The sequence below is a fragment of the Carcharhinus amblyrhynchos genome, chromosome 21, assembly GCF_965287045.1.
Source record: "Carcharhinus amblyrhynchos chromosome 21, sCarAmb.v2.hapA, whole genome shotgun sequence".
In the NCBI taxonomy this organism is placed as follows: domain Eukaryota; kingdom Metazoa; phylum Chordata; class Chondrichthyes; order Carcharhiniformes; family Carcharhinidae; genus Carcharhinus; species Carcharhinus amblyrhynchos.
In genome coordinates, this window is record NC_137344.1 from 218,598 (window position 1) to 245,302 (window position 26,705).

A 26,705-nucleotide genomic window follows, 5' to 3' on the forward strand; every position below is an offset into this window, starting at 1 on the left:
AGTTGTAAATTCTAAATCATGTTTAATTCGAACTGAAAACAGCTGATTAGCAGCTACCGATTTTTTTTCCCGTCACCAAGTTACATTATTTACACTGTACATCTGTACACAGCCAGCTCTCCAGCTGCTCCCTGCCAAATGCAGGCTGGGAGTCTGACACACCTGCTTTAAATAAGGATCATGAGGTTCCCTGATTTAACCATCAATTAGGACTCATCAGGTAGTTCTTTTCATGCGTCAAACGAGTAAAATGAACTCAAATTAACTTAGGGACAAATTAAGAGGTGCAGCCCCCCCAAAAAGGAAGGGGGGGGCGGGAAACGGCCCAAACAGAAACCAAAGTCCAAAGGAAACTTAAAACATTAAATCAAGATGTGGTTGTAAGGGTCTATAACACACACCAGCCCCTGCGGTGCCCAGCAGGCGCGGAAGGCGTCGACTGCACCCGTGGACACCGCATGCTCCCTCTCCAGGGACACCTAGCTGCGAATGTAGCCGCGGTAGAGGATCAGGCAGTCGGCCCGTCGATCGCCTGCTGCCTGGACCTATTGATGGCGCGTCTTGCCAGGCCCAGGAGCAGGTTCGCGAGGAGGTCGGCGCCCTGATACGCTCCTCTCTGCACCAGGCGCCCGTAGATCAGGAGCGTGGGACTGAACTGCAAACAAAACATCAATAAAAGGTGTTTGAGGGAACCAAAAAGGGTGTGCAATCTATAACACAGAATGTAGACATGGTCTACAGACTCCAAGGCCATAGAAAGGGCAGTCTCGGGAGCCCGTGTACTGGAAAAACCTACGGTTGTACGGCACCGCTGCGTGCAGCAACCTCCACCCCAGGTCCCTGAGGTAATTGGGGGAGATCCCTCCGCAGAGGGACCGCCATCGGGGACCTCCGCCACCCGGCAGCAGCAAGGCCCGCCAAGGTGTGTCCGGGTGACGGGCGAGGACGCGGTAGTGGAAGGTGTGCAGCAGCAGCCCGTACAGGAAACGTCCTCGCGCGGTGGAAAAGGGCACGGAGGACATTCCCGTGAGACGGCTCATGCAGTGGGGCACCTGACCCGGGGAGGGGGGTCTAGGCTTCGGGCCAATGTGGAATTCTGTCCGAACAGGGGAACGCTCGGATGGGATCCCGTCGCACGCCTGAGCCACCTCGAGCCCGCGTGTGCACTCGGGGCCGAGCACGACCGTCTTAAGGTCTTGGATGGCTTTGACCGGCAGCTACTGATTATACATGCTGAAACTCTGACTAATTCCCTCCAGCTGGTACACGCTCTCAATCTCACCTCATCCTGGATGTACTGCAGGAGAAATGGTGATGCTCGAAGGTTGTCAACAGGAATGTTGAAGAAGCCCTGGATCTCTTTTTGATGCAGGTCCATGGTGATAATGTGGGTTAAACCTGAGGACAGCACACAAATTTCACCAAACACTTCACAGGAGGTTTTAAATGGGGACCGAAAGTTGCTAACATTGAATCTATTTCAAAATAACATCATACCCAGCCTATTCAGTCCTTCTATCAGGCTGCTGTCCCCTGCAGTACTCTGTAAGGGTGCAAACACAGCCACCTCAGTGGAGAAAGTCGTAGGTCACAGGGAGGCATTGATGGGTTGGTCAGATGGCTACAGCAGTGCAAATGGTACTTAACCCTGAAAAGTGAAAGGTGATGCACTTTGGAAAAAGTAATAAGACAAGGGAGTATTTAATGAATGGCAGGACACTGGGTACCCCACAGGAACAGAGGGATCTTAGGATAAAGGAAAAATTTTTGAGTCATCATCTCCCTCCAATTGTGCTCAAACAACATGTCTGCTGACCAGACTCTAATTTCCCCGCCATATTCGTCAGTGTCCCATTGTCTGGCACTCCCAAAACCAGGAAGCTCAGAGGGGCAGAGCCATCTTGGGGTAGTTATTCACAGATCCCAGAGGTCAGCAGAGCAGGTGAATAGGATAGTTAAAAGGTATTGGGACACTTGCTTTTATCAGTCGTGGCATAGAGTTTAAGGGAAGGAGGTAATGTTGTACAGAGTACTGGGAAGGAATTGTACAGAGTGTTGATTAGACCACAGCTGGAGTACTGTGTACAGTTCTGGTCACCTCACTATAGGATGATATATGCAGAGGAGATTCATCAGGATGTTGCCTGGGATGGAACATTTGAGGTATAACTTTTAAGTCCCAAATAGGCTTACATTCACATTGCAATGAAGTTACTGCAAAAACCTCCAGTTGCCGCACTCTGGCATCTGTTCAGATACACTAAGGGAGAACTTAGCATGGACAATGCACCCTAACCAGCACGCCTTTTGGACTATGGGAGGAAACTGGAGCACCCGGAGGAAACCCATGCAGACACAGGGAGAACGTGCAGTCTCTGCATAGACAGTGACCCGAGTCGGGATTTGAACGTGGGTCCCTGGCGCTGTGAGGCACTGTGCCACCCATCTGTAAGGAGAGAGTGGATAGGCTTGGATTGTTTTCTCTAGAGCAGAGAAGGCTGGGGGGAGGGAGGGGGCGCATAATTGAGGTGTATCAGATTATGAGGGGTATGGACAGGGTGAGCAGCAGCTTTTCTTGGCGGAGGGGTCAATCCTACATTATTTTTGGGTGAGGGGAATTTGGAAGTAGTGGAGGCCGTATACCTTACAACCTTAAAAAAAATTGAATGAACACTTGAAATATCACAATATTGAAGGATATAGAGTCATAGACTCTATGACAGCGAGACAAGTGCAAAAAAAAATGGGATTAGCGCAGCTTTAGTGGTAGTTATTGTTGGTGTAGACTTGATGGGCTGAAGGGCCTTTTCTGCGCTGTACAACTCTGACTATGACTCTATCACCTGAACAGCAAAGGTTCAGAGAAAGAAGAGGGTAAACATTTCCCGCGGTTGCTACCAGTCCCCATCCCTTTTTTTTTAATCACTTCTAGAATTTCATGATTTCGCAGGGTAAACACAGCCAACATTCACACTTAGAAATAGCTTTAAATTGAGGGGTGATAATTACATGTCGGATGTCAGAGGTAGGTTCTTTACTCAGAGGGTAGTAATGGCGTGGAATGCCCTGCCTGCAGCAGTTGTGGACTCGCCAACTTTAAGAGTGTTCAAATGGTCACTGGACAGGCATATGGATAACATTGGAATAGTTTATTCCAACTCCCTGCACAGGAAGCAGAGAGTTGGAATCAATGGGTGCTATTCTGGTTGGCAGTTGGTGGCTAGTGGAGTGCTGCAGGGACCGGTGCTGGGGCCTCAACAGTTTACCATTTACACACAGGGCACTGGTGAGGCCGCAACTGGAGTACTGTGCGCAGTGTTGGTCACTGCATTTGCAAAAGGATATATTGGCCTTGGAGGGAGTACAGAGAAGGTTCACCAGGCTAATACTGGAGATGAGGGGGAGATTGAATAAACTGGGCCTGTACCTGTTGGAGTTTAGAAGGCTGAGGGGGGATCTTACAGAGACTTGCAAGATAATGAAGGGGCTAGATAGGATAGAGGTAGAGAGATTCTTCCTGCTTAGAAAGGATAGCAGAACTAGAGGGCACAGCCTCATAATAAGGGGGGTGGGGGCAGTTTCGATCAGAGTTGAGGGGGAACTTCTTCACTCAAAGGCTGGTGAATCTCTGGAATTCTCTGCCCATTGAAGTGGTGGAGGCTACCTCGCTGAATATATTTAAGTCACGGGTAGATAGATTTCTGATAGACAAGGGAATTAAGGGTTATGGGGAGAAAGCGGGAAACTGGAACTGATCCACTTCAGATCAGCCATGATCTTATTGAATGACGGGGCAGGCTTGAAGGACTAGGTGGCCTACTCCTGCTCCTATTTCTTAAGTTCTTATGTTCTTTAGTTTAGGTTAGAGGGTCATTAGATTGGTTCCACTGGTCAGTGCAACATCGAGGGCCGAAGGGCCTGTACTGCGCTGTAATGTTCTATTTTCTATAACAAACCACCTTACAAACTTTGCCCCTCCACAATACCATTACGTCATTAGCAAGAAAATGATGCTGGGGGAATGAATGGGGGTAAGTCACCAGGATCTGACAATCTTCCGCATTACTAATGTCAGACTCACTGCTCTGTAATTCTTCATTTTTTTCCTCTCTCTCCCTTTTTAATTATACTTTACACTTGTCACCTTCCAATCTGTAGAATTGCTTCAGTCTATAAAATGTTGGCAGATGACCACCAATGTATCCAATATTTCAGGACTACTTCCTTTCACATCTTGGGCTACAGATTATCAGACCCTGGGGATTTGTCAGGCTTTAACCCATTCTTTCCCCCAGCACCATGTTCTTATGAATGATGTAATGGTATTGGGGAGGAGCAAAGTCTTTGGACTTTCAGAATGCTTTTGATAAGATACGTCATAAGACAATGACCAAAACTGGGAATCAAATCCAGTCCCTGGCGCTGTAAGGCAGCACTGCTAACCGCTCTGTCACCGTGCCACCCCAATTTTCCACAAATCCTTGGACTCTGGAGAAGTACTGGAGGATTGGAAAACTGTCATTGTGATGGCTCCCTCCTTTTTTGAATAGGGGAAAGAAACTGGTAACTATAAGCCAATTAACTTAACATTTATTGTTGGAGAAATGTTAGTAATAGTAGCACATTTGGAAAATGATAATGTAATTAGTGTGACTTCATGAAAGAAAAATCGAGTCTGACTAATTTATTGAAGAGTTTTGCAAGGGTGCCTTAACCAGAGCTGATAGAGGGGAACCAGTAGATGTTGTATTTGGACTTCCGGAAGGTGTTTGGAGAGTGCCTTACTAAAGGTTAAGTCATAAAACAACAGCCCATGGTGTTGGAGGCAGTATATTGGTGTGGATAGAGAATTGGCTAATGGGCAGGAAACAGCAAGTGGGGCTAAGGAGTTATTTTTCAGTTGGTGACCTGTAACCAGTGGGATTCTATAGAGATCAGTGCTAGGACTATAATGGTTTACAATATATTAATGACTTGGAAGTGAATGCACTGTAGGCAAATTTGCAGACGACACTAAAATAGGTGGAAGATCAAGTTGTGAAAAGGATACAAACAGCTTATATTGATATTGATAGGGTAAGTATGTGGGCAAAAAGTTAGTAATTGGAATATGTGAAGTTGTTCATTTTGGAAGGGAGAATGGAAGAACAGAGTATTATTTAAATGGAGAAAAACTGCAGAAAGCAGCAACACAAAGGGACTTAGGGGTAACTGCACAAAACACAGAAGGCTAACAGGTGCAGCCTCAAAGGCCCTTATTTCAAGGGGGTTGGGGTATAAGAGTAGGAAAGTCTTGCTGCAACTGCCCAAGGTGCTGGTGAGACCACATCTCGAGCACGGTGAGCAGTTTTGGTCCCTTATTTAAGGAAAGATATTACTTCACTGGAGACAGTTCAGAGAAGGTTCACGAGGAGAATCCCTGGTATGGAAGAATTGTCTAATGAGGAAAGGTTAAACAAGCTGGGGCTCTCTTCAGTGGAATTGAGAAGAATGAGAGGCAATCTCATTGGAACATAGAGGATTCTCAGGCAGCTTTGACAGGATAAATGCTAAGAAGCTATTTCCCCTCACGGGAGAGGATCAGAGCGTATCATCTCAGAGTAAAGGACTGCCAATATAAGACTGTGAGATGTGAACAATTTTTTTCTCTCAGAAGATTGAGAACCTTTGGCAAACCTTGCCAGGAGCTCTGGGGGGGGGCAGAGCCTTGTGTATATTTAAGACCAAGATGGATAGATTTTTTGAACAGTAAGAGAATCAACAAATACTGATTTCAACAAATTAGTCGAGTAGCTTACTTAGAGAAAACAGACAAATCCCAAAGAATCCCCTCTCGACCCTGAACACACAAGGAAACATTTCTCACCTGCTTTGGCCAGCATGCATGCAAGGAGTTTACACACAATAGAACCCCTCTTTCTCATCTTACATTGCTTGCTGTAGGGAAAGTAGGGAATGACACCAATGATGTTTCGGGCACATGAAGTTCTGCAGGCATACGCCATGACCAGTAATTCCATCACAGCCGTATTCACATCTCTGAAAAAAAGAGCAACCCTTTAGCTGGTCAGACACCTCTCAGCAATAACAGCTTCATTCAGCTCCAGCACGTGTATTTAGTAGCACAGCCATTAACACAACAGCCATAGTTTGCTAATCTCATCTCCAGAGACAAAAGATAGCCAGTCTAATCCATGACAGGAGCTTCCAATCCCAACACACAATTTTATATTGTTATTACCTACATAGAATGAATCTTTAATTTCCTGGTTTATACTGTGTCTGTGACAGTTTGATGTCATGTCAAACAAGCAGCTAATCAAATCCTCCCCCACCCCAGCTCCTTCAAACACTACAATTGTTTAGAACATCAGCACATGAGGGAAATGGATAAAGCTGCTCTCTGATTGGTGGATTTTGATTAGATACTTGATAGCCTTCTGAGTTTATGATTGAGTTCAACAATTTCAAACTATGAAATCTCTCCTATCTTGAACCTTTATCCAAATGACCCCTTCCACATCTTCTCCATCACCCCGCTCCAAACCACAACCACAGAGTCAGTTGCCACTTATTCTTAAGTTTTGCTTTCAGAGGGCACTGACCCTTGTTCTGCTATTAACATATTCTACTATCTTATCTTTGTGTCACCATAAACAACTTTAGTCCTTAACTCTATCAGTAACACTTGCTGTCTTGTGCTCTACTTATCTTTGTCAAATCTTTCCAAGCTCCCACCTTTCCCTGAGCTTTTATTTTGCTCTACCCCTTGAACAGTATACAATCTGTCACATGGTTTCAACACATGAACTGTTTCTCTCTCCATTGACACTGCCAATCTTGCTGAGTTTTTCTAGCATTTCCTCTCTGCGTTATTTTCCTGTTGTTTTATCCCACCAATATTTGCTGCCCCTTAGCTGTTTCTTAGCTCCACCCAAACTGATTCAACATCTCCATCCTTCAATCCAAGGTCCTCTCTTGCCAGCGTACTAGTATTGTCCTTCATTAACAATGCTACCTCACCTCCAGAATGGTTAATATCCTTGGATATTTAATTCCCAGTCTTGGTCATCCTATGTCTTTGTAACGTCAATTAAATCATACCCATTTACCCAATCTGTGCATTCAAATGGACATTGGATTCTCTTTCCTCCTAATCTTGTACTGTGCATCCAACCAGCAGCTGCAGAAAATTAATATTCTGCAATGTGGCACCAAGATAGAACCTCCCAACTAGCCCCCTGTACTCACTCCAGTGACACTGCTCACCACAGAGAGCAACACTGACTTTTGAGGCAACAGCTAGGTGACATTTACCTCGAGATGGTCTGTATGATGAATATATCCTGCCCACGAACTGATTCTTTTATCTCCACTCGTGTTTCTGTTAAGACACAATGCAAAATGCTGAGAACTAAAACATCACAAGTGACACTTTGTACTCAAAGCTGAACACTGCTTCGGACTATAAACAAATCATTTCACACCAGCAATAACTGTCCAATTTGGGAAATTTGTAGAGAAAGCTCAAATGCATCATTGATTTTTGGAAGGTCCAAGACAGATGGAAATACACAGTAAATGGCAGAGCCCTTAAGAGTATTGATAGGCAAAGGGATCTTTGTACAGGTACACAGGTCACGAAGTGGCAATGCAGGTGAGAAGGTAGTCAAGAAGGCATACAGCATGCTTGCCTTCAATCAGCCAGGGCACTGAGTTTAAAAATTGGCAAGTCACGTTGCAACTTTATAGAACCTTATTTAGGCCGCACTTGGAATATAGTGTTCAATTCTGGTCGCCACACTACCAGAAGGATGTGGAGGCTTTGGAGAGGGTACAGAAAAGATTTACCAGGATGTTGCCTGGTATGGAGGGCATTGGCTATGACGAGAGGTTGAAGAAACTTGGTTTGTTCTCACTGGAGCAATGGAGGTTGAGGGGAGACCTGATAAAAGTCTACAAGATTATGAGGGGCATGGGCAGAGTGGACAGTCAGAAGCTTTTTCCCAGGGTGGAAGAGTCAATTATTAGGGGGCACAGGTTTAAGGTGCGAGGGGCAAGTTTTAAAAGAGATGTACAAGGCAGATTTTTTTTTTTACAGAATGGTAGGTGCCTGGAACTCATTGCCGGCCGAAGTAGTGGCAGCGGACACGCTAGTGACTTTTAAGGGGCGTCTGGACAAGTACATGAATAGGATGGGAATAGAGGGATATGGTCCCTGGAAGGATAGGGGTTTTTAGTTCAGTCAGGCAGCATGGTCGGTGCAGGCTTGGAGGGCCGAAGGGCCTGTTTCTGTGCTGTAATTTTCTTTGTTAGACTAACTGACCTGTCATTTTCTGCTTTCTATCTCCCTCCCTTTTTGAATAACGGAGTTACATTTGCATTTTCCAATCTAGTAGAACCTTCATTGGTCTAGTGAATTTTGGAAAATTAAAACCAGCTCATCAACTATCTCACTAGCCACTTTTTTTTTAAACGCCCTGAAAATGAAGTCCAATCGCACCCGGGGATTTGTCAGTCCACAGCTTCAACAATTAGCTCAATATCACTTCCCCGGTGACTGTAATTTTCCTGATTCAAGCCTCCCAAGGTGAAAAGTGAAGTTCTCCGTGTGCTTCAAACTCAAGAACAGCCAACGTGTCTGTACGTACGTCATGCCACTCTGATCTGGGCAACAACAGCTTTGCTGCATTTTGCTATCACCAACTTTACCTGCCTCAGTTGGAAAATCTAACAAGTTACCCTGATGGATTATTGGTCATTTTGAAGTTGAGATGAAGTAACAGGAAATAATTTAATTCCATCAAGAGAAAGTGTTAGTGTTTCAGATCGAGATGACTTTATCAGAAATCTTCAGCTCTGCTGAAAGGTCATTGAACTGAACCTTAATTCTTTCTCTCCACAGTTGCTGCTTGACCCTCTGAACATTTCCAGCACATTTTGTCTGTATTTTCGATTTCCAACCTTGGCAGTATTTTGCTTTGTTTTAGCATTCCATCAGAAACCGCTTTCACAGAGAGCTGCTTACACAAATATCCAGACATGCACAAATGCCATGTTTATCTGAAAGGATATAGCTTAAGCTGCAGTCACATAACCAGATGTTATGGTAAATACAAATAGAACACAAGCCTAATGACTACTGCGTGCCACTGACAGACCCCCTCACATTGCCACACAGGCAGCCCATGCCTTCAGAATATTGCTGTACTTCCAGTCACAAAAAGAGGAAACCATTATCACAAACTGCCATTTCGTACGTCGTGGTGGTGGCGGCGATGGTGGGCGGACAAGGAATCACAATAATTACAGAGGCTATATAGTACATAGCTATCGTCATTCTACTGTATACAAAGGAACATAGTCCCTTACCCCGGTTTGGTTCCTGGTAAACCACAGCTTTGCCAAGTTCAACTCCAAGGCGTCTAAAGAAAAATAAAGAAGTGATTAAAGGTTTATAACTGTAGTCTGAGTGTTCTCAATGTGATCAACATTATAATTACAGACTGGGTCACTGATTCAAAGTAACCAGCAGCAGTTGGAGCCACAATGCAAGGAGACACCTGAAGAACCCAAGAAGGTAGAAACATAGGAGATTGGAAGCCACCTGCCCTTTGAGCCTGCTCCACCATTCATTATGATCATGGGTGATCATCCAACTCAATAACTTAACCCTGCTTTTTCCCCATAACCTTTGATCCCATTTGCCTCAAAGTGCTCTATCCAGCCGCTTCTGGAAACAAAAACAAATGGTTACTGCTGATTTCTCCTAAATTAACTTTTGGTTAATGGTTTAGTTTTTAAGTGTTCACAGTTTACGGCAAATTGCAGAAATATCAGAATTGTTTTCTTAGGAAAAATTAAATTTAGTTATCACAAGATGAACTTATTTACATAAAAACTAGACGCACGAGTAGCGCATGTGGCCCTTCGAGCCTGCTCTGCCATTCATTCTGATCATGGCTGATCATCAAATTAATATCCTGATCCCTCCCCCTCCCTCCATATCCCTCAATCCTTTTAGCTCTAAGAATTACATCTAATTTCTGCTTGAAATCAGACAACGTTTTGGCCTCAATTACTTTCTGTGGGAGTGAATTCCACATATTCACCACCCTCTGGGTGGAGAAATTTCTCCTCACCTCAGTTCGAAAAGTTTCACCCCTTATCCCCAAACTATGGCCTCTAGTTCTGGATTCACCCACCATCGGGAACATTCTTTCTGAATCTACTCTGTTAGAATTTTATAAGTTTCCTGTATACCCCCTCTCACTCTTCTAAACTCCAATGAATAAAATCCTAACTGACATAGTATCACCTCATATGACCGTCTTACCACCTCAGGAATCAGCCTGGTAAACCTTTGCTGCACCCCCTCTATAGCAAGAGCATCCTCCCTCAGATAAGGGCACCAAAACTACACACAATACTCGTGGTGTGGCCTCGCCAACACCCTATACAATTACATCATGTAAAAACAAAAAATGCTGGATGAACTCAATAGAACTGGCAGTATTTGTGGGGAAAGAAAAGTTGCAAGTCTTTTGGACTAGCAGAGGACCTGGTATGTACAATAGAATCAGAGGTTAACTGCATGGAAACAGGCCCTTCAGCCCAACTTGTCCATGCCACCTTTTTTTTTAAAAACCCCTAAACTAATCTCAATTGCTCACATTTGGCCCATATCCCTTGATACCCATCGTACCCATGTAACTATCTAAATGCTTTTTAAAAGATAAAATTGTACCTGCCTCTATTACTATCTCTGGCAGCTTGTTCCAGACACTCACCACCCTCTGGGAAAAAATTGCCCCTTTGGACACTTTTGTATCTCTCCCCCCTGTCACCTTAAACCTATGCCCTCTAGTTTTAGACTCCCCTACTTTTGGGAAAAGATATGGACTACCCACCTTGTCTATGCCCCTCATTATTTTATAGACCTCTATAAGGTCACCCCTCAGCCTCCTATGCACTCAAGAGAAAAGTCCAGTCTATTCAGTCTCTCCTTATAATCTATCAAGTCCCGGTAGCATCCGAGTAAATCTTTTCTGCACTCTAATTTAATATCCTTTCTATAATAGGGTGACCAGAATTGCACAGAGTGTTCCAAGTGTGGCCTTACCAATGTCTTCACCAACATATCAACAAGACATCCCGACTCCTGTATTCAATGTTCTGACCGATGAAACCAAGCATGCCGAATGCCTTCTTCACCACTCTGTCCACCTGTGACTCCACTTTCAAGGAGCTATGAACATGTACCCCTAGATCTCTGAGGCAGTTTAATAATGACGCAGCTTTAATAAACAGTCCGAGAGCAAAACACCCCCGAGGAAATAATAACCGTAACGTGGCAGAATTTAGCATTCAGTTTGCGGGCGAGAAACCTGGGTCAGAAAAAGCTGCGTTAAACTTAAATAAATAAGGTTAACTGCAAAGGAACAAGGGCAGAGTTGGCTGGACTGGACTAGGAAAGGAGTTTAGCAAAAAAGACAATCAGCAATGGCAGATGTTTATGAAAATAGTTCATGACTCACAACAAAGATATATCCCAATGAGAATATGGAATTCTGGCCTTTTCAAAGGGAATGGAGTATAAAAATGGGGAAGTCTTGCAGAAACTATACAAGGCACTAGTTAGACCACGCTTGGCTTACTGGGTCAACCCACAGCACGTGGACTGCAGCGATTCAAGAAGGCAGCTCACCACCATCTTCTCAACGGCAATGAAAGATGGGCAATAAATACTGGCCAGCCAGTGACACCCATGTCCCACAAATGAATTTTAAAAAATTGTTTTTGAAAGTTTTAACTGTTCAAAGGCTAGGCACACAAGCTGGGCTCTGATTAAGAGAGCCACCCAAGTTCACCATGCAATATTCTGCATCACTGGAGAATCTGCAAGTACATAGCATTAGAAACGGCAATCTCACTAACAACTTCTGTAAACCACCCGTGATGCAATTAAAAAATCCCTTGAAGTATCACAGGAGCATTATGGAGCAAAGTCTAATGTGAGCCACAAGAGGGAGATATTAGGACAGATGTTCAAAAGCTTAACCAAAGGGGTAAGTTTAAGGAGTGTCTTAATGGAGGTGAGCAGGCAGCGGGGGCTTCGCAGAGCTGGGGGCCCTGGCAACCGAGAATATGGCTGCCAATCGTGGAATGATTAAAATTAGTGATAAGCAAGAGGCCAGAATTAGAATTATTTCAGAGGGCTGGAGGAGATTACAGAAGTGTAGAGGTGTGAGGCTATGGACACACTGGAAAGCAAGAAGGAGAAATTTAAAATCAATTTATTGCTTGACTGGGAATTAATAAGGGATTGGGACTTAGTGTGAGTCAAGAGACACACAGCAACATTTTGGATGACAAGTTTACCGCGGGTAACGTGTGGGACAGCAGCCAGGAGCATTTCAGAATACTCAAGTCTAGAGTTAACAAAAGCATGAAAGAAAATGAGCCAAGACAGGGTGACAGCAAACTAATAAGCAGCCTTCAGGATAGCATGAATTTGAGGTCAGAAACTCAACAACAGGTCAAATGTGAACAGAGTGGTTTAGTCTCACCTGCGCCAGGGAGAGGGATAGAGTTGGCAGCTGAAAACAATGGTACCAATCTTCAATGTTTAATTTTGATAACTTTAAGTTTGATAATTTAACAATGGGGGAGAGAACAGAGGTGGTTCCATACCAACCAAGAACAGCTTCTTCCCTGCTGCCATCAGGCTTTTAACTGGACCTCACACTCAGCTGATCTTTCTCTATACCCTGGCTGTAACACGACATTCTGCACTCTCTTGTTTCCTTCTCTATGAACGATATGCTTTACCTGTATAGCGTGCAAGAAACAATACCTTTCACTGTACGTTAATACATGTGACAATAATAAATCAAATCAAATGCAGCATATATTCCTGTCAAAAGAAGGCATTCTGCCATTCTCAGCAAGGAAGTATTACTGAATAAAAAGATATGCTATCCAACCTTTCCATCATGCACACATTGGGACAGTTACAAGAACATCAAATCTCAAAGTGAGCAACAATTCATACTGCATTAAACAAAAGGGTGCTGGTTGATTGGTCACGGTATTGCCACAGAAAATATAGAACTACTGTTTCCCCTATGCTTTGGTTTAATTTAAATAAAGTGCAATGCTTGGACACATTGCTTTTGCTTGCAAAGGACAGGTTCCCCTGAGAATAAATAAATGTGGCTTCTTAGCCACTTTGCAGCTCAACTACTTTCTGAATCTGTACTCATTGAACTGATAATTTAGCAATTTGCACTGTAGAGCTCAGACTTAATGACATCATATATGCCCAAATAAGTGTCATCATGGGATCAAGTCCAGGTCCGATTCTCGCCAATGTTTTTGAGAGAATGACACCTAACCTCTTACCTTATGCATAGGAGCCTGAGAAATAGGAGCAGGAGTAGGCCATCTAGTCCTTCGAGCCTGCCCCGCCATTGAATAAGATCATGGCTGATCTGAAGTGGCTCAGTTCCACTTTCCCGCTTTCTCCCCATAACCCTTAATTCCCTTGCCTACCAAAAACCTATCTACCCGTGACTTAAATATATTTAGCGAGGTAGCCTCCAGTACATCAACGGGCAGAGAATTCCAGAGATTCAGCACCCTTTGAGTGAAGAAGTTCCTCCTCAACTCCGTTCTAAACTGTCCCCCCCCCCCCCCCCCCCCCGCCTTATCTTGAGGCTGTGCCCTCGAGTCCTGCTGTCCTTTCTGAGCGGGAAGAATCTCTCCACTTCTACCCTATCCATCCCCTCCATTATCTTATACGTCTCTATAAGATCCCCCTCAGCCTTCTAGACTCCAACGAGTACAAACCCAGTCTATTCAGCCACTCTTCATAGTTCAACCCCTTCATGTCTGGTATCAGCCTAGTGAACCTCCTCTGCAGTCCCTCCAAGGCCAAAATATCCTTGCGCAAGTGCGGCAACCAAAACTGCACACTGTACTCCAGCTGCGGCCTCACCAGTGCCCTGTACAGTTGCTGCAAGACCTTCCTGCTTTTATATTCAATCCCCCTCGCTATAAAGGCCAGCATCCCATTTACCTTCCTGATTACCTGCTGCACCTGCAGGCTGAGTTTTTGCGACTTGTGCACAAGGACCCCAGGTCCCTCTGCACCATAGCATGCTGCAGCTTTTCACCCTTTAAATAGTAATCCCTCCTACTATTATTCCTGCCAAAGTGGATAACTTGCTAACATTGCACTCCATCTGCCGGGTCCTCACCCACTCGCTTAGCCTATCTAGATCCCTCTGCAGACTTTCCACACCCTCCGCACAATTTGCTTTTCCACTTATCTTTGTGTCATCAGCAAATTTCGACACCCTACACTCAGCCCCCTCCTCCGGATCATCTATATAAATATATAACTGACATTTGCTATATTTGAACCTGCAGTTTCCTGTAAGAATTTCATTACACACTTGAATGGACTCCAATCCAATCTAAAATCCACCTTTCAAATGGAGTGGTCCACATGTACGTTGAGAAATCCACCAATGTGTTCTCTAAGATTGCTTACCTTTGTTGGCAATAGATTCCTCCAGCTACACTCGCTATATTGGCCTTAATGACAAGCTGGTAAATCAGGCCCAAGCCATTTGCCCCCGTGCAAGCTTGTTGCTGGAAACATCAAAGCTACTGTGCAGGATAATGGCTACACCAATCAGGCCATTGTTCACTGGGTCTCGTACACACAAGAATGGGCAAAGGCTCCCACTTTAGGGCATAGGAAATGGCCAGTTGATCCCAGGTTACCCTGAAAGGATACAGTATCATACAAATTTGAGTAGCAGCTGGAGCTAGCAGTTTCATACTGCTACGACATAGTTGCAACACAACTAGTGATTCCCTGTAATAAGATGCTGCTGTCAAGCCAGAAAAAATGTTTTGCCTCCGACACAAATGTGCAATCTGGTTTATCAATTTTAGGGCTAGTGAGATTCCAGGATCACAGACACGTATCTCAGTGCCCGGTAGAATGCATCAAATCACAGTTTTCTGATTGTTCAGGACTGTACGCAGCCCACCCATGCTCATAGAACTCAGAAGACAAGGTCTAAGATTATATGTGATTCTGTGACTGGACAACACTTGCTGAACAATCCCAAGTGTGCTCAGAATTAAGCTAACATTCAGTTGAAGATTGTCAAACTCAGTCTCAATTTCACTTACTAGAAGCTACACGCATTCACGCGCAGGGACTCTCCTCTTCAGCCAAAACCAATATTTCCAGACGCAGCCTTTTTTGAATTTAATGAAAGCGTGCACAAAATAGTGTCATCCCATGGTATCACCTTAAACAAGCAGCATGTATTACTCGCTTTGAAATGTGGCATTTATCCTGATGGATGCAAGATGAAAAGCTTTGACAGCATGGCCTTTTTTTTCACGAATACTCAAGTCTTGTTCAGCAAGAAAGAGTGTGGAAATCAGAAACTATTCCACTTGTGTGTCAACTATCTCTGACCCAGCGCCACATCCGCCCCCTCCCACCCAGCGCCACAACCATTATCATGGTGTATTTCAAAAATGAGCTAGAAAACACAGGAAAAAAATCAGGAATGGAAATGTAAGTGCAGTAAGTTGCTGTGAATTTACTGTTTTTATGAAGCAGAAGAGTGATTAATAGATGTACAGGGATCACAGTGCAACCAGGGTTATAATTACTATCAACACAGTCATGAAGCAATCTCAGAAACATTTATTAACTTAGGGCGTTAACACAGAAACAGTAACCTTGCTATTTGAGGAGGATTTCTCAGATGGAGCAATCTTTACTCTGTATCTAATCCCGTTCTGTACCTGTCCTGGGAGTGTTTGATGGGGACAGTGTAGACAGAGCTTCACCCTGTATCTAACCCCATGCTGTACCTGTCCTGGGAGTGTTTGAAGGGGGACAGCGTAGAGGGAGCTTTACTCTGTATCTAAGAACATAAGAAATAGGAGCAGGAGTAGGCCATCTAGCCCCTCGAGCCTGCCCCACCATTCAATAAGATCATGGCTGATCTGTTGTGTCTCAGTTCCACATTCCCGCCCTCTCCCCATAACCCTTAATCCCCTTGCTTATCAAAAACCTATCAACCCGCGTCTTAAATATATTTAGCGAGGCAGCCTCCACCACTTCAACAGGCAGAGAATTCCAGAGATTCACCACCCTTTGAGTGAAGAAGTTCCTCCTCAACTCCGTTCTAAACCGCCCCCCCCTTTATCTTGAGGCTGTGCCCTCTAGTCCTACTGTCCTTTCTGAGCGTGAAGAGCCTCTCCACCTCTATCCTATCCATCCCATTCACCATCCTATGTCCCAATGAGATCTCCCCTCATTCTTCCAAACTAACGAGTACAAGCCTAGTTTATTCAGCCTCTCCTCATAGTTCAACCCCCTCAACTCCGGTATCAGCCTAGTAAACCTCCTCTGCACTCCCTCCAAGGCCAAAATATCCTTGCGTAAGTGCGGCGACCAAAACTGCACATACTACTCCAGCTGCGGCCTCACCAGTGCCTTGTACAGTTGCAGCAAGACCTCCCTACTTTTGTATTCAATCCCCCTCGCTATGAAGGCCAGCATCCCATTTGCCTTCCTGACCACCTGCTGCACCTGCAGGCTGGGTTTTTGGAACTCATGCACAAGGACCCCAAGGTCCCTCTGCACCGTCGCATGCTGCAGTTTTTCGCCATGCAAGTAATAGTCCTTCCTACCATTATTCCTACCAAAGTGGACAACCTCACATTTGCCAACATTAAATTCCATTTGCCAGTTCCTGGCCCATTCGCCCAGCCTATCTAGATCCTTCTGCAGACTCTCCACACAATTAGCCGTTCCACCAATCTTGGTGTCATCAGCAAATTTCGACACCATACACTCGGTTCCCTCCTCCAGATCATCTATAAAAATGGTAAATAGCTGAGGCCCCAGCACCGACCCCGGGGGCACTCCACTAGTCACCAACCGCCAATCCGAATAGCACCCATTGACCCCCACTCTTTGCCTCCTATTTGACAGCCAATCCTCTATCCACACTAACACCCTACCCGCAACTCCATGCCCCCTGACCTTCAGTAATAACCTCTTGTGAGGCACCTTATCAAACGCCTTCTGAAAATCAAGAAACACCACATCCACCGGCTCTCCTCTATCCACCACCCTAGACACATCCTCATAGAACTCCAATAAATTCGTCAGACACGACTTCCCCTTAACGAAACCGTGCTGCGTCTGCTCTATCAAACAATTCTCCTCAAGATGCCTCGCTATTTTCTCCTTGATCATGGATTCTAACATTTTACCTACAACAGACGTTAAACTAACCGGCCTATAATTCCCTGCCTTTTGCCTGCCACTCTTCTTAAACAACAGCGTAACATTCGCCGTTTTCCAATCTTCCGGCACTTTCCCAGAATCCAGCGATGTTTGGAAAATAATCACCAAGGCATCCACTATCACCTCTGCCATTACTTTCAGAACCCTTGCATGCATTCCATCCGGTCCTGGGTATTTGTCCACAATCAGTCCCTCCAGTCTGTCGAGCACTGCCTCTATAGTAACAATAATGTCATTCAGGCCCTCCACTCCTACCATCTTTCCATCTAACCCCATGCTGTACCTGTCCTGGGAGTAGGTTAAAATCCAATAGGTTTATTTGGTAGCACGAGCTTTCGGAGCACTGACCTTTCATCCAGTGAGTGGAAGTTGGGTTCACAGGGCATATAGAGACTCAAACTCAATTACAAGATAATGGTTGGAATGCCTGTCCTGGGAGTATTGTTGGACACAGTGGAGAAGGAACAGAGGCAATATCAGAGAGCTGCAAGCACAAGTGCTGCAATCCAACTAATATTTAACAAAAAAAAAGGCATTTCCAGCAGCAAATATTGAAGTTTCAGGAGTATTAGAGGTGATACAAGATCAGCGTTCCTGGACAACGTCAGTCAGTTCTAGGGTACAAGTTTTCACTCCCTCCACCATTATTATCCTGTTGGTGTATAGTATTCACATGGTGTATTGCACCAACTCACCAATATTTCTTCAACAGCATGTTCCAAATCTGTAACTTCTCCCATCTTGAAGGACAATGGCAAGATCCAACATAGGCACATTATTACCTGCAAGTCTCACACCATACTGATTGGAACCATATTGCAGTCCTTTCGTTATCCCTGGGTCAACATTCTAGAATATTCTCCCTAACAGCACAGTAGGTATATCTATATCACAAGGACTGCAACAGCTGGTGGCACACACCACCTTCAAGACATAAAAACATAGAAACCCTTCAAGCCTACTCCTCCATTCATCTTGATCACAACTGATCAAATTTAATATCCTGATTTCCCCCCGCCACTCCACATATCCTTAGATCCCTTTAGTCCCAAGAGCTACATTTAATTTCTTCTTGAAATCAGACAATGCTTTGGCCTCAACTACTTTCTGTGGGAGTGAATTCCACACATTCCCCACCCTCTGGTGAAGAAATTTCTCCTCACCTCAGTTCTAAAAGGTTTACTCCTTATCCTCAAATTATGACCCCTAGTTCTGGACTCCCCCACCATTGGGAACATTCTTTCTGAACTTACACTGTCTAATTAATCCTGTTAAAATTTTATAAGCTTCTATGAAATTCCCCCTCACTCTTGTAAACTCCAGTAAATATAATCCTAAGCAACTTACCGTGACACAATAAGATTCTAGTAAATCTTTCCTGCACTCTTTCTAGTTTAATAATATCCTTTCTATAATAGGGTGACCAGAACCGTACACAGTATTCCAACTGTGGCATTACCAATGTCTTGTACAACTTCAACAAGACACCCCAACACCTGTATTCAATGTTCTGACCAATGAAACCAAGCATGCCGAATGTCTTCTTCACCATTCTGTCCACCTCTGACTCCACTTTCAAGGAGCTATGAACGCATACGCCTAGATCTCTTTGTTCTGTAACTCTCCCCAGCGCCCTACCATTAACTGAGCAAGTTTTGCCCTGGTTCAATCTATCAAAATGCATCACCTCATATTTATCTAAATTAAACAATCTTCTATTCATCAGCCCATTGGCCCAATTGATCAAGATCCTGCTGCAATTGGAGATAACCTTTTTCACTGTCCACTAGACACAAAGATTGGAGTCATCTACAAACTTACTAACCATGCCCCCTATATTCTCATCCAAAGCATTAATATAAATGACAAATAGCAGTGGACCCAACACCGATCTCTGAGGCACACCACTGGTCACAGGTCTCCAGTCTGAAAAAGGTAAACAACCACCTTCTGCCATCAAGCCAATTTTGTATCCAATTGGCTACTACACCCTGGATCCCGTCAGATTTAACCTTATGCAACAACCTACCATGCGGCACCTTGTCAAAGGCCTTGCTAAAGTCCATGTAGACAACATCAACTGCACTGCCCTCATCTACATTTTTGGTTACCCCTTCAAAAACGCAATTAAATTTGAGAGACATGATTTTCCACTCACAAAGCCATGCTACTGTCACTAATCAGTCTTTGCTCATTTATAAGTGTTTTTTTCTTTTTGCTCTTGGCATTGTAGTTGTTGTATGCTATTATAGTGTTTTTGTGTAATTTCTGTGCTTTAGTTTGAAAAGGTTATACTTGGCAGTAACAAGGAGCAGGAAAGAAGGGCCCCAGAACATTGTATACATCTGAAACAAAACATCTTTCAAAGGTTTAATTTAAAGGGCTAAGACATATCAGGGGAGCTCCAAGCCATGGCTTGCTCCTCTTGCTCCACGTGGGAGGCTGGTGACAGTTCCAGTCCCCTGGGTCAGTGTGTGTGCAGGAAGTGTGTCCAATTACAGCTCCTGGAAGCTCGAGTTTCAGAGCTGGAACGGCAGCTGGATACACTGTGGAACATTTGCAAGTCAGAGAGTATCGCGGATAGCACGGATAAAGAGGGATCACACCACAGGCTCAGACTCTGCAGGCAGGAAAGGGAATGGGTGACCACCAGACAGAGCAAGAGAGATAGGCAGGTAGTGCAGGAATCCCCTGTGACCATTCCTCTGCAAAATAGATATACCACTTTGGATACCGTTGAGGGGAATGACCACTTTAGTGAAAGCAGCAGCAGGCAAACTCGTTGCACCATCGTTGGTTCTGCTGCAAAGGGGAGGGGTAAAAAGTGTGCCAGGGCAATATTTATAGGGGACTCATTGTAAGGGGAATAGACAGGCGTTTCTGTGGCTGCAAACGAGACTCTAGGATGCTATGTTGCCACCCTGGTGTTAGGGTCAAGGATGTCTCAGAGCAGCTGCAGGAAGTTCTGAAGGGGGAGCCAGTGGTTGTAGTACACATCGGTACAAACGACATAAGTAAAAAAAAAAGGATGAGGTCCTAAAAGCAGAATACAGGGAGCTAGGAAGAAAGTTAAGAAGTTGGACCTCAAAGATCTTAGGATTACTATCAGTGCCACAGTATAAAGAATATATCAGAAAAATAAGTGGCTGAAGAAATGGTGTCAAGGGGAGGGTTTCAGATTCCTGGGGCATTGGGACTGTTTCTGGGGGAGGTGGGGCCTGTATAAATTGGACAGGTTACACCTGGGCAGGACTGGGACTGATGTCCTAGGGGAACTGTTTGCTAGAGCGGTTGGGGAGGGTTTAAACTAATGTGCCAGGCGGATGGGAACATATATAAGGAGTCTGAGAAAGAGAGAGCAAAGATCGATAATTTTACTGGGCGTTTTCTATAGGCCGCCCAATAGTAACAGGGGTGTTGAGGAGCAGATAGGGAAACAGATCCTGGACGGATGTAATAATAACAGAGTTGTCGTGATGGGAGACTTTAAATTCCCAAACATTGATTGGAATATCCCTAGGGTAAGGGGTTTGGATGGGGAGGAGTTTGTTAGGTGTGTTCAGGAGGGTTTCCTGACACAGTACGTGGATAAGCCTACAAGAGGAGAGGCTGTACTCGATCTGGTACTGGCTAATGAGCCTGGACAAGTGTCGGATCTCTCAGTGGGAGAGCATTTTGGGGATAGTGATCATAACTCTATCTCCTTTACACTAGCATTGGAAAGAGATAGGATCAGACAAGCTAGGAAGTGTTTATCTGGAGTAAGGGGAAATATGAAGCCATCAGGCAGGAAATTAGAGATGTAAATTGGAAGGAGGTATTCTCGGGGAAAAGTACCGAAGTAAGGTGGCAGATTTTCAAGGATTGTTTGTCTGGAGTTCTGCACGACAATGTTCCGAAGCGACTGGGAGGTTTTAGTAGGTTACTGGAATTGTGGTGCACGAAAGTTGTAATGAATCTAGTCAAAAAGAAAAGAAAAGCGTACAAAAGGTTCAGGGAGCTAGGTAATGTTAGGGATCTACAGGAGTATAGGAAGGAACTTAAGGAAATTAGGCAAGCCACAAGGGAACATGAGAAGGCCTTGGCAGGTAAGATTAAGGAGAACCCTAAGGCGTTCTACAAATATGTGAAGAGTAAAAAGATGAAATGTGAAGGAATAGGACCTATAAAATGTGATGGTGGGAAAGTTTGTACAGAACCGGTAGACAAAACAGATGTGCTTAATGAATACTTTACCTCGGTATTCACGATGGAAAGTGATCTGGGAGGTTGTACTGCAGGTTTGTGGCGAACCGAAAAGCTTGAGTATGTGGACATTAAGAAAGAGGATGTGTTGGAACTTTTGAATAGCATCAAGATAGATAAGTCACCGGGACCAGATGGGATGTACTCCAGGTTACTGTGGGAGGCAAAGAGAGAGATTGCAGAGCCTCTGGCGATGATCTTCGTATCATCGATGGAGACAGGAGAGGTTCGAGGATTGCGGATGTGGTTCCTATATTCAAGAAAGGGAATAGGGATAGCCCAGGAAACTACCCACCGCTGAGTCTAACCTCAGTGGTTGGTAAGTTGATGGAGAAGATCCTGAGAGACAGGATTTGTGAACATTTAGAGAAGTTTAATATAATCAAAAATAGTCAGCACGGCTTTGTCAAAGACAGATCGTGCCTAACGAGCCTGTTGAGTTTTTTTGAAAATGTGACTAAACGTACTGATGAAGGAAGAGCGGTAGATGTGGTTTACATGGACTTCAGCAAGGCGTTTGATAAGGTCCCCCATGCAAGACTTCTTGAGAAAGTGAGAGGGCATGGGATCCAAGGGGCTGTTGCCTTGTGGATCCGGAACTGGCTTGTCTGCAGAAGGCAGAGAGTGGTTGAAGATGGGCCATATTCTGCATGGAGGTCAGTCACCAGTGGAGTGCCCCAGGGATCTGTTCTGGGACCCCTGCTGTTTGTGATTTTTATAAATGACCTGGATGAGGAAGTGGAGGGATGGGTTGGTAAGTTTGCTGATGACATGAAGGTTGGTGGTGTTGTGGATAGTCTGGAAGGATGTTAGAAGTTGCAGCGTGACATAGATGGGATGCAAAACTGGGTGGAGAAGTGGCAGATGGACTTCAACCCAGATAAATGTGTAGTGGTACATTTTGGCAGGTCAAATGGGATGAAGGAGTATAATATCAAGGGTAAGACTCTTAGCAGCGTAGAGGATCAGAAGGATCTTGGGGTCCGGGTCCCTAGGACTCTTAAATCGGCCTCGCAGATAGAGGATGAGGAAGAGATAATCTGCCATGGATATCTAAGGAAATAAAGGAGGACATCAAACTGAAAGCAAATGCATATAAAGTGGCAAAGATCAGTGGGAACCGAGAGGATTGGGAAATCTTTAAAAGTCAGCAAAAAGCCGCAAAAAGAACTATAAAGAAAGGTAAGATGGATTATGAGAGTAAACTAGCTCAAAATATAAAAAGATAACAAAGTTTTCTACAAATATATAAAATGAAAAAGAGCGGCTAAAGTAAACATTGGTCCTTTAGAGGATGAGAAGGGGGATGTAATAACTGGAAATGAGAAAATGGCTGAGGCATTGAACAGGTATTTTGTGTCGGTCTTCACAGTGGAAGACACAAATAACATGCCAAAAATTGATGACAGCAAGGCTATGGTCAGTAAGAACCTAGAAACTATTATTACAGAAGAGGTAGTGTTGGGCAAGTTAATGGGGCTAAATTAGACAAGTTTCCTGGTCCTGATGGAATGCACCCCAGGGTTCTAAAAGAGATGGAGGGAGAAATAGCAAATGCACTAGTGGTAGTTTACCAAAATTCGCTGGACTCTAGGGTGGTTCTCACAGATTGGAAAATAGCAAGTGTGACGCCACTGTTTAAAAGAGGTAGACAAAAGGCAAAACTTAGCTTAACTTCTGGAATCCTGGCAACGCCTGATGAAGAATGCTTGCAGCCTGGCACAGTGACAGAGACCTTCCTAGAGAAGCTCAATCAAGTCCATGCTGTGTACGAATGCTTTGAAAACTGAATGAGCAAAAGCTCTCGCTTCCTTAATGATACCGCTTTGCCTCACAACTGCTTTAGGACGCAATACTATGCTGGCAAGGTGATGTACCATGTGGAAGGATTTGTAGATAATAAAATGCTTGAATCTATCAAGGAAGAAATAGTGAGACATCTGGATATAAATTGTCCCATTGGTAAGATACAGCATTGGTTCATGGAGGGCAGGTCACGTTTGACTAATTTGGTGGAATTCTTCGAGAACATTACATGTGCAGTGGACAATGGGGAACCTGTGGATGTGGTGTATCTGGACTTCCAGAAGGCATCTGACAAGGTGCCGCATCAAAGGCTGCTATATGAGATAAAGGTGCACGGTGTTATGGGTAATGTATTGGCATGGATAGAGGATTGGTTAACCAACAGTAAGCAAAGAGTTGAGGTGGGGGGGGGTAAATGGACGTTTTTCTGGTTGGCGATCAGTGACTAGCAATGTGCCTCAAGGATCAGTGTTGGGACCGCAATTGTTTATGACTTACATAGATGATTTGGAGTTGGGGACCAAGTGTAGTGTGTCAAAATTCACAGATGACACTAAGATGGGTGGCAAAGTGTGCAGAGGATGCTGAAAGTCTGCAAAGGGATACAGATAGTCTAAGAGAACGGGCGAGGGTCTGGCAGATGGGGTACAATGTTAGCAAAAGTGAGGGCATCCATTTTGGTAGGAATAATAGCAAAATGAATTATTATTTAAATGGTAAACAATTGCAGCATGCTGCATTATGTTGCAGCTGTATAAAGTGCTGGTGAGGCTACACCTGGAGCCTCACTGCATACAGTTTTGGTCTCCTTACTTGAGAAAGGATATGCTGACACTGGAGGGGGTGGAGAGGAGATTCACTAGGTTGATTCTGGAGTTGAGAGGGTTGGCTTATGAGGAGAGAGTGAGTAGACTGGGGCTATACTCATTGGAATTCAGAAGAATGAGAGGAGATCTTATAGAAACGTATAAGATTATACGATTATATGAGGAGAGGCTGAATAAACTAGGCTTGTACTCGTTAGAGTTTAGAAGAATGAGGGGAGATCTCATTGAGACGTACAAGATGATGAATGGGATGGATAGGATAGAGGTGGAGAGACTCTTCCCGCTCAGAAAGGATAATAGGACTAGGGGGCACAGCCTCAAGATAAAGGGGGGGGCGGTTTAGAACGGAGTTGAGGAGGAACTTCTTCACTCAAAGGGTGGTGAATCTCTGGAATTCTCTGCCCGTTGAAGTGGTGGAGGCTACCTCGCTAAATATTTTTAAGACGCGGGTTGATGGGTTTTTGATAAGAGAGGGGATTAAGGGTTATGGGGAGAGGGTGGGAACGTGGAACTGAGCCACGACAGATCAGCCATGATCTTACTGAATGGCGGGGCAGGCTCGAAGGCCTACTCCTGCTCCTATTTCTTATGTTCTTATGTAAGATTATGAAAGGAATGGATAAGATAGGAGGAGATAAGACAAGATAAGTTGTTTCCACTGGTGGGTGAAACTAGAGCTAGGGGGCTTAGCCTCAAAATAAGGGGGAGCAGATTTAGGACTGAGTTGAGGAGGAACTTCTTCAACAAAGGGTTCTGAATCTGTGGAATTCCCTACCCAGTGAAGCAGTTGAGGCTCCCTCATTGAATGTTTTTAAGGCAAGGATAGATAGGGCTGTAAAGTGCCGAGCCGGAAGATGAGCTGCTGTTTCTCCAGTTTGCGTTGAGTTTCACTGGAACATTGCAGCAGGCCAAGGACAGACATGTGGGCACGGGAGCAGGATCATGTGTTAAAATGGCAGCAACCGGAAGGTCAGGGTCCTGATTGCACACAGACCAAAAGGTGCTCAGCAAAGCGATCACCCAGTCGCTTGGTCTCTCCAATAAAGAGGACACCATGTTGGGAGCAGTGAATGCAATACACCAAATTGAAAGCGGTGCAAGTGAAACGCTGCTTAACCTGGAATGAGTGTTTTGGATCTTGGATGGTGAGCATAGAAGAGGTAAAGGGACAGTATTACACCTTCTGCGATTGCACAGGAAGATGCAATGGATGGTGGGAAAGGTGTTGGATATACAGATGCTGCCAGACTGGCTGATATTTTCTAGCATTTTCTCTTTTGGTTATACGTTCAAATGATAGGTTGACTCAACTTAGCTTAATAATCACCTACCTGCTGACAAAGCATTTTGTACAAAAATGAAATGGGATACAAGTTTAAAATTTTACTTTGAGATCTTTTATCAGGATTCAATTTCTCTTTGTAAACTTATGCTACATTTAGATTGTCCAGTTTTAACCATTTCACTCAAGGAAGGCTACAAAGTGGGTCTAGATCACAGAATTATTGCAACATACAAGGCCAATTGAACATCATGACTGCTCTGGCTCTCCAAATGAGCCACGCCCTAGTGCATTCTCCCACCTACTCCTTGTAATCCTGCACATTCTTCCTTCTCAGGTAATGATCCAATTCTCATTTAAACGCCTCGATTGAACCTCTCTCCACCGCACTCTAACGCAATGAATTCCAGTTCTGCTATGTGAAAATCTCTCTCGTCACTTTTGTTCCTTTTGCCTATTACTTTAAAATCTGTGCCCTCTCGCTCTTAATCCTTCTACCATGGGACCATCTATCCACTCTGTCCAGATCTCCCTCGATTTTGAATATTTTTGTCAAATCTTCCCTCAACCTTCTTCTCTCCAAGATAAACAGTCCCAACTCTTCAGTCTATCTTCAGAACTGGCGCTAACTCTGATGAGTCATGACTTCAGTGAATGCTGGAACAGGCTCTTTGGAACTAACTAAGTTGGCACCAGGAATTAAAAATTTATTGATGAGTGCAATATGGGAAACTAGGATCGAGTCATTCCAAAATAAAATAGGAGATCAGAGACTTCCAATTATCAAACTGTCAAACGTTTAAGCAGCAGCTGATGGAATTAGAATTCAGTAAAATATCTGGAATGAAAAGTCTAACGACAATCGGGAAACCACGGTCAACGGTGGTAAAAACTTATCTGGGTCACTAATGTCCTGTAGGGGAGGAAATCTGATGTCCTTACCTGTCTGCCCTACATGTGACCCCAGAACCACAGCAATGTGGTTGACTCTTAAATATCCTCTGAAATGGCCAAGTGAAAGACTCAGTTGTATCAACGGGTAAAAAGTCTCTCAGGAAGGAACATCAGACATTGATGTAGGCTTAGAAATTTAAGAGCGGCAGTCACATGGGAACAACACCACCACCTGCAAGTTTCCCTCCAAGGCACTCACTGGCCTGACTTGGAAATATATTGTCGTTCCTCCACA

General features: G+C 44.4%; 1 protein-coding gene across 2 annotated transcripts in view; it reads right to left on the reverse strand.

Annotated features, from left to right (window-relative positions):
• The window catches only part of prpsap1 (phosphoribosyl pyrophosphate synthetase-associated protein 1), a 64,844-nt gene that overhangs the window by 36,096 nt on the left and 2,043 nt on the right, over nt 1-26,705 (reverse strand). For both annotated transcript variants that reach the window (XM_080209240.1, XM_080209241.1), the window contains exons 3-6: nt 9,373-9,425; nt 7,318-7,384; nt 5,867-6,039; nt 1,283-1,398 (exon numbers count right to left, since the gene is read on the reverse strand). In XM_080209240.1, the coding sequence (XP_080065366.1) occupies nt 1,283-1,398; nt 5,867-6,039; nt 7,318-7,384; nt 9,373-9,425 (409 nt within the window). The remainder of the gene's footprint in view (nt 1-1,282; nt 1,399-5,866; nt 6,040-7,317; nt 7,385-9,372; nt 9,426-26,705) is intronic.